This window comes from Manis javanica, chromosome 11 (assembly GCF_040802235.1).
Source record: "Manis javanica isolate MJ-LG chromosome 11, MJ_LKY, whole genome shotgun sequence".
Taxonomy (NCBI): Eukaryota; Metazoa; Chordata; class Mammalia; order Pholidota; family Manidae; genus Manis; species Manis javanica.
Genome location: NC_133166.1, coordinates 88,448,536 through 88,465,257, shown reverse-complemented (window position 1 = coordinate 88,465,257; position 16,722 = coordinate 88,448,536). Strand labels below are relative to the sequence as shown.

The 16,722-nt window shown below is 36.4% G+C and overlaps 1 protein-coding gene across 9 annotated transcripts in view; it reads right to left on the bottom strand.

Annotated features, from left to right (window-relative positions):
- CEP350 (centrosomal protein 350) overlaps nucleotides 1-16,722 on the bottom strand; it is a 166,285-nt gene that overhangs the window by 65,143 nt on the left and 84,420 nt on the right. For all 9 annotated transcript variants that reach the window (XM_037021079.2, XM_073216830.1, XM_037021078.2 and 6 more), the window contains 7 exons: nucleotides 12,216-12,436; nucleotides 11,503-11,666; nucleotides 8,273-8,383; nucleotides 7,697-7,837; nucleotides 6,398-6,534; nucleotides 5,441-5,563; nucleotides 2,101-2,270 (listed from right to left, as the gene is read on the bottom strand). In XM_037021079.2, the coding sequence (XP_036876974.2) occupies nucleotides 2,101-2,270; nucleotides 5,441-5,563; nucleotides 6,398-6,534; nucleotides 7,697-7,837; nucleotides 8,273-8,383; nucleotides 11,503-11,666; nucleotides 12,216-12,436 (1,067 nt within the window). The remainder of the gene's footprint in view (nucleotides 1-2,100; nucleotides 2,271-5,440; nucleotides 5,564-6,397; nucleotides 6,535-7,696; nucleotides 7,838-8,272; nucleotides 8,384-11,502; nucleotides 11,667-12,215; nucleotides 12,437-16,722) is intronic.

Here is a 16,722-nt window from a genome sequence, read left to right as displayed (position 1 = left end):
CATTTCCCTCAGGCATCTTGGTTGCTTCCAGGTTTTAGCATTTATGAATAAAGGTGCTATGAACATTAACGTATTGATGTATTGGTTTCTGTATAGACATAAGTTTTCAAATCACTTAGGCATCTGATTGCTAAGTCATTATAAGATACTGTAAAAATGTCTTCCAAAGTAGCCATACCACTTTGCATTCTCATCAGCAATGAATGTAAGTTTCTAATGCTTCCAAAATACAATGGTGGAATAGGCAGGGAATAGACAGACCTATTCCAAAAAGGAGAAATCAGAAAGAAGAAATGGGTGATGGATCTCAAACAAGTCCAAATCCTAGCAGGGCAAATCCCATTAGCTCTTAAGGCTCAAAGATAATCCTCTTTGGCTTGATGCTCTGCCCTCCAGGCCAACTGGGGTGGCCTTGCTTCCTCACCCTTGAGACACACCCCCTCATCCATTGGCAGTGGTCTTGCTCCTGAGTCCCTGAGCAGAGACAGCCTTGAACAATAAAACCAAGGAGGGGATCCCATCCTCTGAAACCAATGAGACAGACAGCCTTGCCACCTGGGCCTGTCTGCTCTGGGCCTGTGGTGGCAGTGGCTGCCCTGCTGGTCTCTGAATTATCCTCAGAGTCATTCTTCCTTCTTCTTAAAGGCACGTTAATAACTCGATAGCTCTATTGTCTCATCCTGTAGAATCCAAGAAGTCTGACAGCCTTCCTATCTTTCATCAGTCTTTGTGCCCTTTAGTCCAAACTGGCAGTGTCTTTGCTGGTATATTCCCAGCTTCTGCTGAGATGGCTGATTAAATCCATGGGTAATCTCTTTATGGAGTAATTGTCCAGTCATACCCTTGTTGTTCTCAATGAACACTTTGTTGTTTTTTACAATATGAATAGGCTGACAATTTTTCTACATTTTCATTATCTGGCTCCTTTTTGCTTAACAATTCCTTTGACTTATCTCTTTTCTCACATTTCACTATAAGCGCTAAGGAGAAACCAGGTCAAGACTCAAACACTTTGCTTAGAAATCTCCTTGGCTACATATCCAAGTTCATCATTTTTAACTTTTACTTTGCACAAAACACTAGATCACAGTTCAGCCAATTTCTCTGCCATTTTGTAACAAGGACTTTCCTCCAGTTTCCAGTAACATGTTCCTCACTTCCATCTTCATCAGACCATCAGAATCACCTTTAATGTCCATATTTCTACCAACAGTCTCTGCAAAAAAATGTAGGCTTCTTCTAGCATGCACCTCAAGACTTTTCTAGCCTCTACTCATCACATAGCTCTAACACCACTTGTACATTTTTAGTATTATAGCACCACCCCACTTCTAGGTACCACAATCTGTATAAATCAGCCAGGGCTGCCACAAATATAGTCTGATATACCCAAATATTATATTCATTATAAAATTTACAAAAACAAATTTTTTAAAGATGAGAAAATTTTAAATACTTTCCTCTTGTACTCCAAAGACTATCTTGCCCATTCAGCTTTGAAGACTACAGTTCTAGATTATCAATCAAAAACATTGCTTACGAGCCAGTTACTTAAAAAAAAAATTTGAGAATGGAGGCCATTTCTGACTTAATGTTTTAAAGGTGCCATTTATTGCCAGATTCTATTTTCTTTGCTATGTCAATTACTATCCATGGTTTGATAGTACAGCTTTCATTTATGACCTAAGAAGAGTTAAGTAATGAATTTTAACTTAGTTATTACAGCTCTTTTTATTTATAAGAAATTGTATCCTTATTTACACTGCTTAAAACAAAGTTCTAATAATGTGTTCTCTTTCTTATGATTTTTTTCAATGTTGAGTATATATTTTCCATTCACATACATGTTCATGTTCTAGATTTAGTTTTGCCTCTCCTTAGGATCATGACACACAATCATGTAAAATACTGGCAAGTGTTACTGGTATAGTGTACGACCTTGAAATAGTTTCACCTGGATACATTTAATATCAGATATATAATCTTGTCTTCATTATCACTATATTCTAATTATATTAACTAGCTCAGTCATAAGTATCTCAAAGGGTTCCAGAAGCCCCCAAAACAAATAATTATACATGTATGTGCAAGGAAAGTTACCTTTCTCATCAGGAAGAGACGGTACACTATCACTTCGTAAAGAATCATCTGCAGCAGTCTGAACCTGTTCATCAACAGAACTCTCTATCCTTTCCCCATGAAGTTTCTTCTCATTTTCCTTAGAAGATGGAACTGAAGGACTTTCTTGATGGCTGCTACCACTACTACTTCTATTTATAGATGTTATGGAAACAAAAAAAAAGGAGACAAAAGAAGGGTCATAATTTCAAAGTAAACTTATTTGGCCAAGCAAAGGCACCTTATGATCAAGGTAAGAAATGATGAACTCTCAGACTATCACTCCCTTTTCCCTTTCATTTTTAAGTCAAACTACTGGGAAAGGGGCTTCTACCTGTTGTTTCTACTTACTTACTTTAATCAACATCACAATTTTTCACAATTGGCTTCATTCCCAACTAATCTACTGGAATTGTTCTTGTAAACTCTGTCTAAACTCTAATTGCCAAATCCAACAGATAATTTCTTTTACTGCAGTATTAGGAGGTGCTCACCTCTATCTCCTTTAAATCCTCCACTTGCTAAGGCAAATTTAGTAAAATGTTAACATTATGGCAATCTGAATACAAGTTATTCAGGAAACTTGTGTTACTTTGGCAACTTTTCTATAAGCATGAAATTACATCAAGATTAAATGTTAAATAAAAGAGCTCTCCTTCCTTATATTCCCTGATTCTACTCTCACCTGCACCTCTTCCAACCTCCCTAACAAGTATTCCTGTGTTTCTTCCACTTCCTTCTAATTTTTCCATCTTTCCTTAAAATGATAGTACTTCCTAGGGTTTTGGTTTTGGACCCTTCTCTCTTTTCTACTACATACTCCTCTTGGACAATCTTATGTAGCCTTAACATTTCAACTGCTATCATTTAGATTGAGCCTCAAATCTGTATCACTAGTTCTGCCCTTCCTGACTTTAAGTATCAAGTTTCCAAATGTTTAGTGAATTGTTTTCAAGTTCAGTGTTTTTCTTCCTCCTCCTTTGCTTTCCTTAGTTTATTCATTCATTTAAATATATGTGTGTGTGTGTGTATGTGTGTGTGTATATATACACACACACACATAAACACAAACATATACACATAGAAAGTGCACACACCAATCTCAAGTCAGGTTTTGAGATTGTGTATAAGTTATTTCCTCTCCTGAAATGCCCTGCCTTCCCTCTCTGCCTAATGACTTAATAATTCAAGACATAGTTCAATATCATTCCTGAGAAGTGATCCTCAGACTTGTGGATCCCTTCTCCCAATCCCACGGAAAGTTTGGTCACTATCATCTCTGCCTTTATACTGACTTACAGTGTATGTTTCTATGATAGTATTTATCAGAAGGTTATGCAATTATTTGTCTGGTTTAATAAATGTTTTTGAAAGGATACATCACGTTTAAGGTAAAAGATATAATGCAGGAGACAGCAACTGCTTTGAAATCAGAAGTATACAGGGTTAATCTCAATTCTTCCAGTTGGCAGTTATGTGCCAATCACTCAGTCACTAAACTTATGTAGAAGATTGCCTACTGTGTGCTAGGCATTTTGCTAAGTTCTGGGGATATAAGTATGGCATGATCCTCATTAGGATGGCAATAATAAAAGAGATAATATCAGTGAGGATGTGAAAAATGTTGTATTCCTGGTGGGAATGTAAAATGGAGCAGCTGCTTTGGGAAACAGTTCGGCAATTGAAGTTAAACAGGGTTACTATATGACCACCAATCCCTCTCCTACGTACATACTCAAGGGAAAGAGAAATGAAAACACATGCCCACACAAAAACTTGTACATGAATGTACATAGCAGCACTACTCATAACAACCAAAGAGTGGAAACAATCCAAATGTCCATTTACTGATGTATAAATAAAATGTGGTATATCCATGCAATAGAATACTATTTGGCCATATAAAGAAATAATGTACTGATACATGATGGATGAACCTTCAAAGCATTATACTAAGTCAAAGAAGCCAGTCACAAAGGACCACATAATGTATGATGCTACTTACATCAAATGTCCAAAATAGACAAATCCATAGAGAATTGAAACAGAAAGTAGATTAGTGGTTGCCTGGGGAAGAGGGGACATAAGAAATGACTGCCAATGGGTACAAGGGTGATGAAAATGGAGCCTTGAAGAACTTCTGGTATGTAATCGACAAGTAAGGAAACACGGATACAGAAGGTGGTAAAGGCCATAATAGTTATATTCAGAGTGCTTAGAGAGAGCATAGACAGGTTATCTAAAGCAGACTAGGGGAAGCATCGATTCTTCAAGGGGAAATAAAAATAAACTATATGAAACGGAAGGGGGAGGGTTTAGAAAGAAGTTACATCATATGTAACAGCACAGAAGACAAAAAGAACATGGCTTTTTTAGAGAACTTAAATGTAGTTAGAATTAGCAGAGTATGGTAAGAGGGGAAATGCCAAGAGACAAGGATGGAAATGAGCCAAAGTCTCATTAATAAAGGGACTCTCATGATTCACTAAGTGACTGAGGAATACTGAAGGTTTCAAACATGTGAATAACCAGCTGGCTATAAATTTTAGAAAAATCACTCTAATTACTGTGTTGTACTACAGCAACCCAAATGATGGCCTAAACAAAGTGTCAGTGAAGGTTAAAGGAAAGCCATATAGTTCCAGATACATAATAAGGATTTGTTAAATGTTAGTACTTACTCCACATTAATTTTCATGTTTTTTAGTTTCATGGCTTAATTTTTTTAGTTGAGGTTTTACCACACTTTCATAATATAGGTATCCTACCTCTAAGAATGCTGGAAAGTAGCCTCTAAAACGTTCTAAGCCAAGGATGGAACCATAATTAAAACTATAGATGTTCACACTATGTGAAGAACCAATGACAAAATATTCAATCTTTTTTTTATAAAGACAAAAATTAATACATACAGTAATGTCAAGAAATATGGATGTCAGCAAAGCAATGTGTAATAAACAGGCTTCAGAGGCAGATACACCAATGTTCAATTCTTTGGTGTGCTACTATCTGTGTGACCTTGGGTGAATTTCTTAAAATCTCCATAAATCCCTGTTCCCTAATCTATAAAGTGAGGACAGTATCTGTCTTGGAAGGTTCTTGTGAAGATTAAATATAGAGTAAACAAGTTGTATAGCTCTTATACAATGTAGGCTGTCAAGGAATGGTAGTATATTATTATATGGAACATAGTAAGTCAGCTAATTAAGTGGGATAAGCCAGAATTTTGAAGGGAAGACCTTATTTTAAAAAGTGAAATAAAGAAGTCAAAAAGCTATGTCTAAGCCATTTCTCAGACTTTACTAAATCAAACTCTTTTCACCTTCGATCGTGATTCTTGTATCTTGAAGACTCAGAATAACTATCATATGAAGGGGAATACTTCTGAAGCTTTGAGTCAGGGACCCCTTCTTTACTCTGAGAGAGTGAAACAGACTGATTTTTCCTACAAAGAAAATAAAAACTTAGTAAACATTTAAAGTCTTTAATAAGAGAAAGATTTTAAATGCTGTTTAACATTAATATGAGATAAAATCTTGAATTTTATGAAATAACTGCTACAAAGTATTTGAGAAAGAAAGCTATTCACTGGTAGGAAAAGTGGGTAAGACATTAAGGAATATCTTCTTTATAAGAAATAAACACAAATTACTCCAAGTATCAACAAATGTGAATAAAGACTTAAAATCTATAGACGGTCAAAATGCAATATTAAAAAAACATACAAACATGGTAACGTTACCCAACCCTGCCTTCAAAACTTGATGATTTCACTGCTCCTAGAAAAAAAACTCTTTAAGGTCTGCAAGGTCTTATCACCATCTGATCCTTACATTATCTCCTACCATTCTCCTCTTTGCTCTCTGCCTCCAGTTACACTGGTCTTCCTGCATTTTCTCTTCCCACCTTTGCTTGTATTGACCTGCCTATTCCTTACCTTTACATCACTGACTCCTTTTCGTAACACTAGATCTCACCAGAAGCTTTACTTCCTCCGGAGAAACTTCTCTGACCTCCTTGCATCCCTAGACTATTCAAATCCCTTTGTTACATATCTCAAAGATATATGTTCCCTTCTTTCATAACACTTATCTCAGTTTCTAAGTGTTCATTTACTTAAGTGAATATTTAATTAATGTCTATCTTAATTATGACTTTTTTAATGTACCTAATTAATGTCTAGACTGTATGCCTGTAACTATATTCACAGTACCCAAAATAGTGCCTGGGACATAGTAGATACACTCATGATATATTTGCTGAGTCACTGAATATTAACCTATCTATTCCAGCTCTGGTCCTCAGGTGTTGCACAAAGTCTGGAGCATGCTGCTGCTGGTGGTCATACAGGACTGCTAGCGGCGCTCCTGAAGCAGTAATAGCATCGGAGATATGAGTTCGAGTCAACTCTGCCATCTAAATATAAACACACACAAGGCAAAAGATGTAAAAAGATAACATTACAGAAGAAGTGAAAGGGAACATGGTGTTTTAGAAAGATCACTCAATTGAGAGCAAGGAATTCTGTCATAATAGGTGAAATATTGTGGGTAAGTCATTTAGACTCTAAGTTTCAACAGCTTCCTTGTAAAAAATAAAGAGTTGGGCCATCTGATTTCTAAGTTTCATCCAGCTGTAACAATCTACAAATTAGACAGAAAACCTTCAAGTCCTATGATAAATTACAGTAAGCCAAAAATTAAATATTCCTTCAAGAAACAACCTAATTACTACTTCTTAACTAAGGCTTTTCTGACCAACAATGTGAAGTACATTTTTCCTACTCTTAGCCACTACTGCAATTACTTCATGTACTATTCTTTTGGCATTTATTCAGTCACTGCCTTGACAACGTGAAGTGTTTTGAAATTTTTTTTGATGTCTAAAATTTCTGTAAGTTAAAAACTCTACACTCATTTGCACAGTCCCATAGCACCCAACATAAAGTAGGTTAATGGCTTTTTAATAGCAGAATCATTTCACAAACAGTTCTAAATTGTAACTGCTAAAATAAACTAAAACTACATCTATAGATTTTGATATCTTACATAAGGATAGCAGTAAAACTATTTTTGGCCTTACCTTTGGCCTAGTAAAAGAAAAAACACTAACAGCACTCTGGGTAAAAATGAAACACCTTCATAAAAGCAGATCAGTGGCCCCTGAGATCAAGGTTGGGAATATTCTTTCTTGATTATGGTCATTTTTACAGGGATGGATTGACAGACAGGATACAGAAATATCTATATAATTGTGAAAATTCATAAAATTGTATACTTAAAATGGACACATTTTATTGTTGTAAATTATAAATAAAATCAATTATTTTTTTAAACACTTACTCAAGAGCAGAAATTTAAAGCTCTTCTCCATCTTTTTTCCTACCTCTATTTCATTCACATGTACAACACAATGCAATAAATGGTGCCTCTTATTTCAGTAGGATATGGCCCCACTTTAAGTCACTAATTAAAAAAGCATGTATTTGCTAGATGTTAGAAACGCATTACTGTTAAGACCAAAATTACTCAGCTTGACTAAAAAAAACTAAAAAGAATAAGTTCTCAGTGGCTCTGACCTCAGAGATTTGGCGTGCTGCATCTGTGGTAAGGCGAGCAGTCTCTGTTTGCTGAGCAGCTATTTTACCAGTTGTCTCCTGTAGGACTTCAGTTACTTCTCGTTGTGATTTAACTACCTGCTGTAATGATTCTGCATGGACCTGAAAACAAAAGGGGATAAAAAGAGAACTTAAGTTATGTCTCAGTCTCTCCCTACCCCAAATTAGCTTTAATTTGTAAATTCATTTAATGGATCAATGTTTTGTTTAAAAAAACGAAACACTTAACTACTATCTGGATTTCACGTCTTAAAATCTGGAGTTCTAATCACTGCTGGAGTTCAGGTCTTAACTCTACTGTTCATGAGTTGATGTGTCTGTCTATAGACAAGTAACTACTATGTATCTCAATTTCTACTTCTCAAGGTTACTACAAGAATCGAATGACACGAAATTCACCCATATGGCATAATATACTTAAACATTATTATTTACCTCTTTTCTTTCTTACTTCTACATAATTAAAAGAATATTAAAGTGATTTCAAAGATTCAAATTTAGGTTTAAAGAACCAGTAACTGTAGCAAAATAAGTTACCTGAGCTGCTTTGTTTCGGGTTTCTTCTAATTGTCTCTGACACTCTAGAGCCTCTTGTTCAGCCTTTAATTTCAAAAGGGCTAAGTCTCGTTCATGCTGTTGCTGCTGTGCCTTCAAATTAAATGATCAACTATTAATTTTAAGATACTAAACATAGTAACTTTATTAAGTGCAATGCTGTTTTCCTAAGTCTTTTTGAAGCAATCAATTACAACCTAAAGGAAAGACAGTAAACAGAATAGACATCAACCATTTATCATTTATCAAAATAGTTAGTGAACACATACTATGTGTCAAATAATGTAGTAATAGAAAAATTTCCAAGGTATAAGACTATGAACTGATACCAAAAAGCTGGTTTGAAAGCAAAAGCTATCGTACCTAACTCTTTGGAAGAGATTAAAATGTCCTATGTGCAAAAATAATGATAATGCTTCACACCTCACAATTTTATGATTCCTTTGACTTTGAAGGAGCAGTTTCATAAAAACGTTACCCAAAAAAAGGTGTCCTTTTCACTAGAACTCTTTCTTACCATTATGCTATACAATGCTATCTATATGTTTATATTTTCATTTCTTCTGGAATAGTATTAATAAGGTTCTCTAAAGATGTAAGGTTGTATATAAAGTCAGATGACGCCCTGTTGAAATCCTGGGAACCCAGGATTATAATGTATCTCCCAAATGACAGAAAAACTCAGTGCTTTTTCGTATTTCAAAGTAAGCACAGCCACTGCAATGGGCCATTTCCTCAATCCAGTGGATTTTAACAAAGTTGGTTTCAACCCTTGATACTCTCCACTATAGAGCATTTGGGAATGTCTGGGGATTTTTTTTGCTGTTACGATGACTGGAAAGCACTACTATTATTTATTGGGAGGGGTGCAAGAATGCTGAACTCTGCAAAGTAAGGGACAGTTCCACACAAAGAACTGTCTATAGGTACTCTGGGAAGAACAAATGGAACATGAAATTGAAAAAGATTATCATTTATAATAGCACTGACATAAAATATTTAGGAATAAAATTTTAAATATGTAAGACCTCTACAGTGAAAATTATACTGCTGAAATACTTAAAAACCTAAATAAATAGAAAAAGATATGCTGTTCATGAATTAGAAGATGCAATATTGTTAAGACATGAATTCTCCCCAAACTGATTAAATATAGATTCAATGCCATTCAAATTGAAATCACACCAGTATTTTTTTGGGGAGACAGAAATTGACTAACTAAAAGTTTTGTAGAAATGCAAAAACCTAGAATAGCCAAACCCACCTTGAGAAAGAATAAAGTGGAGTAATTACACTCTGAGCTTAAGACTCATTATAAAGACATAGTAAAACAGTATGGTACTAGAATAAAGGATAGACAAATAGATCAATGGAAAAGAGCGGAGCACAGAAAAAGAGCTACACATAAATGACTACTTAATTTGTAGATAAAGGTGCCAAGGTAATTTAAATCTTTTTAAGAAAATGGTATTGGAAGAACTGAATATCCACATGGGGGAAAAGATGAACTTTGACCCTTTCTTTACACCCCATAACTAACTTGAAATGGTTGCATAGATACAAAAGCCACACTATAAAGTTTTTGAGAAAGACATAAAAGAATATACTTATTACAGTATCGTAGTATCTTAGGATAGGCAAAGATTTCTTATAAAATAAAATGCACTACCACAAAAGAAAAAAATTAAAAACTCAATTTCATCAAAATTAAAATATTCTGCTTTTCAAAAGATACAGTTTAAAAAATGAGAAAGACTAGGAAACTATGTTTGAAATATATTTGAAAAGGACTTGTTTCTAGAATATAAGAGAATTCCAACTCAATAATTAAAAGACAAACCACCCAATTTTAAAAAAAAGATCTGAACAGACATTCACAAAAGAAGACATAAAAATGGTCAATAAATACACAAAAAGATGATAGATCTCATTAGTCATAAAAGAAATGCAAATGAAAGCCACAATGAGATAATATTTCACACTTTGCAGAATGACTAGAATACCAAACGACTGCAACGATACGGAGAAGCAGGAACTCTCATATATTGCTGTAGGAGTATTAAGATGTTACAACTATTTTGGAAAACAGTATGGCAGACTGTTTAAAGTGATTTCAAAGACTCAAATTTAGGTTTAAAGAACCAGTAACTGTAGCAAAATAAGTTACCTGAGCTGCTTAAACATATACTTAAACATACACTTGACCCAAGCAAGCAATTACACCCCTACGTATTTAAGCAAAAAAAAACCCTGAAAACATATATTGTATATAGTCATAAAAAAGACTTGCAGGAATATATATATAATAGCAAAAACTGGAAATATAAATACAGGAGAATGTGGATTGTGATATTTTTCAATGGATTATAACTCGGCAAAAAAAACAACAGACAAAACGATACAACATGGGATCTTAAAAGTATTATGCCGTATAAAATAAGTTAACAAAACAAAATACAAAGTATACTTTCACTTATGCTAAGTTCTAGAACAGTCAAAAACAAATTATGGTAATAGGAATCAGAGTAGTAATTGCTTCTGGGAGGGGGATTAACTGAAAAGGGCACTGGTGAACTCTCTGGGGTGACAGAACTATTCTGTATTTTGACTAGAGTGGCTGTTATATGGTTACATTGGTCAAAACTCACCAGACTATCTACTTAAAATCTGTATATTTTATTAATGTTATATTACCTTAGTTTTTTAAAAAAGTGCTAATAGCATCCCCTCTTAGGAACACTGCTAAGACTTTCACTGGATTTTTTGTTAGCTAAGGAAAAGTACACATTATCTATCCCAGCTTTATCAAATACCTAGATCTCAGAAACTTCTCTTTTTGGTACAAATATAGCCTTAAAAACAAAACAAAACAAAAAAACTCAGTCAAATCTGACTTGTTGGTTTAAAGAGAAAATATTAGGAATGTTTGATTAGCTGATTTTCACACTGTCTTAGAAAAAAGAAGAAAACATAGAAAACAAAGTATCTGAGGAAAAAATGATTGCATTATTATTCTGCTACTGAATTTTCTTTTTAGTAATTTAGTAATTTCTGACAGTTTCTTCCAGGGCTATTTACAGGTGCTGTATGGCAGACTGTTTTTTCTAGTTGGCAGGTTGAAGTTTTTGTTTTTGAACTCATCATTAAGACTATTTTAAACAGCAAAGAAAAGAGATAAAACAGGACGCTAAAGAAAGAAACTCCACAAGTACCTTTATAATCTGAGCCAAAGACACACTCTCCTGTTGAGCAAGTGAAATGCCTCTTACTCTTTCTAGATCTGATAATTGGCGCACCGACTCCTCAATGGTACTCAAGTAACTGAGCTCTGCTGCCATACGATGCTGAAGGCCAGCAGGAGAAACATGCTTAGAACCTGGAGGGCATAACCATTGCTGAATGTAAACGTTCACATGAAATAACACTTCAAGATTTTGAAAATTCACTTCTCATTTTAAGAGCCAAAAACAAGTCTACTTTCCTTTGTAGGTAAGACAGTGACTTACCAGTACAATATATTTTAATAATGACTTCTTTTGCATGTCACGGGGTGTACATGTGCACACATTTGTGTATATGTGTGTGTGTGTGTGTATATATATATATATATACACACATACCTATAAACACTTAGGAGTACACATATGGGATTAAATTGCATTTGTATATACATACATATATAAACACTTAGAAATATGCATATGATTTCTCAGGCATTTTGACAAATGCTGGCAAAATGGGAAAAATCACCACTGCTGGATCTTTCATGCTTTTGAATATTTATTTTCCTCAACAGTTTTTAATACTTCAAAAGTGAATTACATTCACTTGAGGTAACATTTCCCTATGGTTCAATTAAAAGAAAGGGAATTTTCAGAAAAAAATTATCTTATTTTAAAAATTACAACTGCATGGTTCTACTTACCTGGTGTTGAAGCCATATCTGTGGTTGTTCTGCTGGCAGCCAGGTTCATATCAGTGAAAGATGCAGCTGTCTTAAATCCTGTTATAGTTGGAGGCATTATTACTGAGGATTTAGATCTTTCTAATGAAGTTCCTGGAAAGTCAAACTGCAACAATTTCTGGGAACTTGGAGACAGTGGAGAAGTTGGAGTTTTCTGAGATCTTCCTTTGTCTGATGAGACACTAGAAGTTTTGTTTCATAAAGACATTAGAGAAAGGAAACTTCAAGCACAAGATAAACAATTCATAAGAACAACATGCATTACTTTTCTTTATTAACAAGTTTAAAAAGTTGGGATTCATGCATTTATTCATTAAACATACTTGCTATGCTGAATGACTGACTACAAGAACTCCTCTAATTTGCTAGATTTACAGTGATAAACATGCTGGGCAAAAAACCTGCCCCAAATAAAATGGAAACAGAGTCTCTTGATTAAATTGGCACTTAAGATTAAAGATGGTGGCGTGAGAAGTGAGACAGAAACCTCCTCCCAAAACCACATATAATATGAAAATATAGCAAATACATCAAATCCTGAAAGAGCAACAGGAAAGAAGGCTGTGGCAGACTCTACACATGGGGAAACCAGCCAACCTCAAGGAAAAGGTAAAAGTACCAAAGCCATGATCCAGGAGGACCCAAGCCCTTCCCCCACCACAGCTTACTGGAGGGAGGAAGAGAAATGGAGCGGGGGAGGGGGTAGAAGCTAGGACTGCTGAACACCCAGCCAAGGAGATCCGGTCTGGGAACATGAACCTACTACATGGTACTCTGGAAATTAGTGGGGTTGGAAAGCTGAGGGGGTGGAATACTTGGAGTGACTGAGATTCCAGCCGCTTATGGAAAACAGGGATCAACATCCGGCCATTCTGGGACAATAGAAAGGCAGGCAGTCAGAGACTTCCTAACAGTGAAAGGGCTGCTAAAGGGGCTGGGATTGCACAGAGCTTGTTGCTCAGGAGAAAGGACGGATGGACAAAATTGTCCAAGTGCACTCTGCCCAGCAGGTTGGGAGCTTTCAGAAGCTTCAGGCGCTTCAACCCCCTGGCTGGCTATGCAGCTACAAGGCCCTTTCATCACAATATGCAGCCTGCTGCACCTTCCTTCCGGCAGGTACCAGCCCACAAACAGGCTGCCCCCACCATTGCACCTGGACAGCCAGAGAGTGGCCCTGCCTATAGCAAGAAGTGCAAAGAATAAGAGTTCTCCCTGTGCACTCAGCCCACTGGCCCTCTCAGGTACTCCAGCTGGGAAGGAGGAAAGAGCTCTTTCCTTCCAACAGGCACCAGCACCGCTCGCCTGTGACCCCCATGCCATCACTCCAGGGGCTGAGCAGCTCCAGAGAGTAGAGCTTCTGGGCACTAGAGGGTGCCACCTACAAATATGAAATATCAAAAGAACCAGTTCAAACCAAAATCCCACAAACACCAGAAAAAGGACCAAGTGAAACTGAACTCATCAATCTTCCTGAAAGAGATTTCAAAATAAAAATCATAAACATGCTCATGGAGATACAGAAAAATATTCAAGAATTTAGGGAGGAATTCAGGAATGAGATATGAATGTAGAAGAATACAGTACCTGAAATGAAACATACAATGGGAGGATTTAAAAGATTAGATGAAGTAGAGAAGATACTAAATGAAACAGAAATTATAGAACAGGAATAAAGAAGCTGAGGCACAGAGAGAAAAAAGGATCGCTAGGAATGAAATAACATTGAGAGAACTGTGTGACCAAATCAAATGGACCAATATTCACATTCTGGGGGTACCAGAAGAAGAAGAGGGAGAAAAAGGTATAGGAAGTGTCTTTGAGGAGGTAAGTGCAGAAAACTCCCCCAATCAGGGGAAGAAGATAGTCTCTCAGGCCATGAAGGTGGCACAGATCTCCCAAGACAAGGGACCCAAGGAAGACAAACACCAAGACATATAATAATTAAAATGGCAAAGATCAAGGACAAGGAAAGAGTATTAAAAACAGCCAGAGAGAGGAAAAAGATCACATACAAAGGAAAACCCATTACACTATCATTAGACTTCTCAAGAGAAACCTTACAGGCCAGAGGGAGTGGCATGATATATTTAACGCAATGAAGCAGAAGGGCCTCAAACCAGTAACACTCTACCCAGCAAGAAATCATTTAAATTTGAAGGAGGGATTAAACAATTTCCAGATAAACAAAACATAGGAGAATTTACCTCATACAAACCATTTATACAGTGTACTTGGGAGGGACTGCTATATATGGAAGTGTTCCTAAGGCTAAATAGCTGTTACCAGAGGAATAAAACCACAGTAAACAATTAATTACTAAGCAGATGCAAAATCAAATCAACTACTCCCAAAGTCAGTCAAGGGATAGACAAAGAGTACAGAATATGATATCTAATATAGAAAGAACAAAGGAGGAAGAAAAAGGAGGAAAAAAAAGAATGTTTAGATGGTGTATGTGTGAGTTAAAATAGTGTTAGATAGTAAGGAAGTTAACCTTGAAACTTTGGTAACAACAAATCTAAAGCCTGCAATGGCAAAATGTACATACCTATTTATAATCACTGTAAATGTAAATGGTCTGAATGCACCAATCAAAAGACACAGAGTCACTGAATGGATAAAAAAACAAGATCTGCCTATATGCTGCCTACAATAGACTCACTTTAAACCTAAAAACATACACAGACTTTAAAATGAAGGGATGGAAAAAGATATTTCATGCACCTAATAGGGAGAAAAAAGCAGGAGTTGCAGTACTTGTATCAGACAAAATAGACTTCAAAACAAAGAAAGTAACAAGAGACAAAGAAGGACATTACATAATGATAAAGGGGTCAGTCCAACAAGAGGATATAACCATTATACATATCTTTGCACCCAACATGGTGCACCTACATATGTGAAACAAACACCAACAGAATTAAAGGGGGAAATAGAAAGCAATGCATTTATTTTAGGAGACTTCAACACACCACTCACTCCAAAGGACAGATCAAGCACACAGAAAATAAGTAAGGAGATAGAGGCACTGAACAACACATTAGAACAGATGGACCTAATAGACATCTACAGAACACTCCACCCAAAAGCAGCAGGATACACATTCTTCTCAAATGCACATGGAACATTTTTAAGACTAGATCACATACTAGGCCACAAAAAGAGCCTCAGTAAATTTAAAAAGACTGAAATTGTACCTACCAGCTTCTTAGACCACAAAGGTATAAAACTAGAAATAAATTAAGCAAAGAAAACAGAAAGCCCACAAACACATGGAGGCTTAACAACATGCTCCTAAATAATCAATGGACCAATGACCAAATAAAAAGAGAGATCAAGCAATATAAGGAGACAAATGACAACAGTAACTCAACACTGTAAAATCTGTGGGATGCAGTGAAGGCTGTGCTAAGACACAAGTATACTGCAATACAGGCTTACCTCAAGAAAGAAGAACAATCCTATAAGAACAGTCTAAGCTCACAATTAATGAAACTAGGAAAAGAAGAACAACTTAGGCCCAAAGTCAGTAGAAGGAGGGACATAATAAATGTAAATGGTCTGAAATAAATGAAATGAAGAATAAAATAGAAAGAAACAATGAAACCAGGAGCTGGCTTTTCGAGAAAATAAACAAAATAGATAAACCCCTAACCAGACTTATCAAGAAAAAAAAGAGTCTACACACAAAAACAGAATCAGAAATGAGAAAGGAAAAATCACTACGGAAACCACAGAAATACAAAGAATTATTAGAGAATACTATGAAAAATTAAATGCTAACAAATTGGATGAACTAGAAGAAATGGACAACTTTCTAGAAAAATACAACCTTCTAAGGCTGACCCAGGAAGAAACAGAAAATCTGAGCAGACCAATTACCAACAACAAAATTGAATTGGTAATCAAAAAACTATGTAGGAGGCGGAGCCAAGATGGCAGCGTGAGCAGAGCAGTGGAAATCTCCTCCCAAAAACACATAGAGCTATGAAAATATAACAAAGAAAAATCTTCCTAAAATAGAGACCACAGGACACAGGACAACATCCAGACCACATCCACACCTGCAAGAACGCAGCACCTTGCGAAGGGGGTAAGATACAAGCCCTGGCCCGGCGGGACCCGAGCGCCCCTACCCCCGGCTCCCAGCAGATGGAAAGAAACTGGAGCGGTTTTTTTTTTTTTTGGCGAGTGCTTTTTGGAAGCCTTAAAGGGACAGGGACCCGTTGCTAGGGAGGCAGGGTGGCGGGACCGGTCAGCGGGTGCCTGGGACCGGCACTTGAGGACGGAGGAAATCGCGCGTTTTTCCCCTTTTTTTTCTCTTTTTGGCAAGTGCTTTTTGGGAGCCTTAAAGGGACAGGGACCCCGGTGCTAGGGAGGCAGGGCGGCAGGACTGGTGAGCGGGTGCCTGGGACCGGCGCCTGAGGACAAAGAATATCCCGCGTTTTTCCCCTGCAGGACCAGTGGG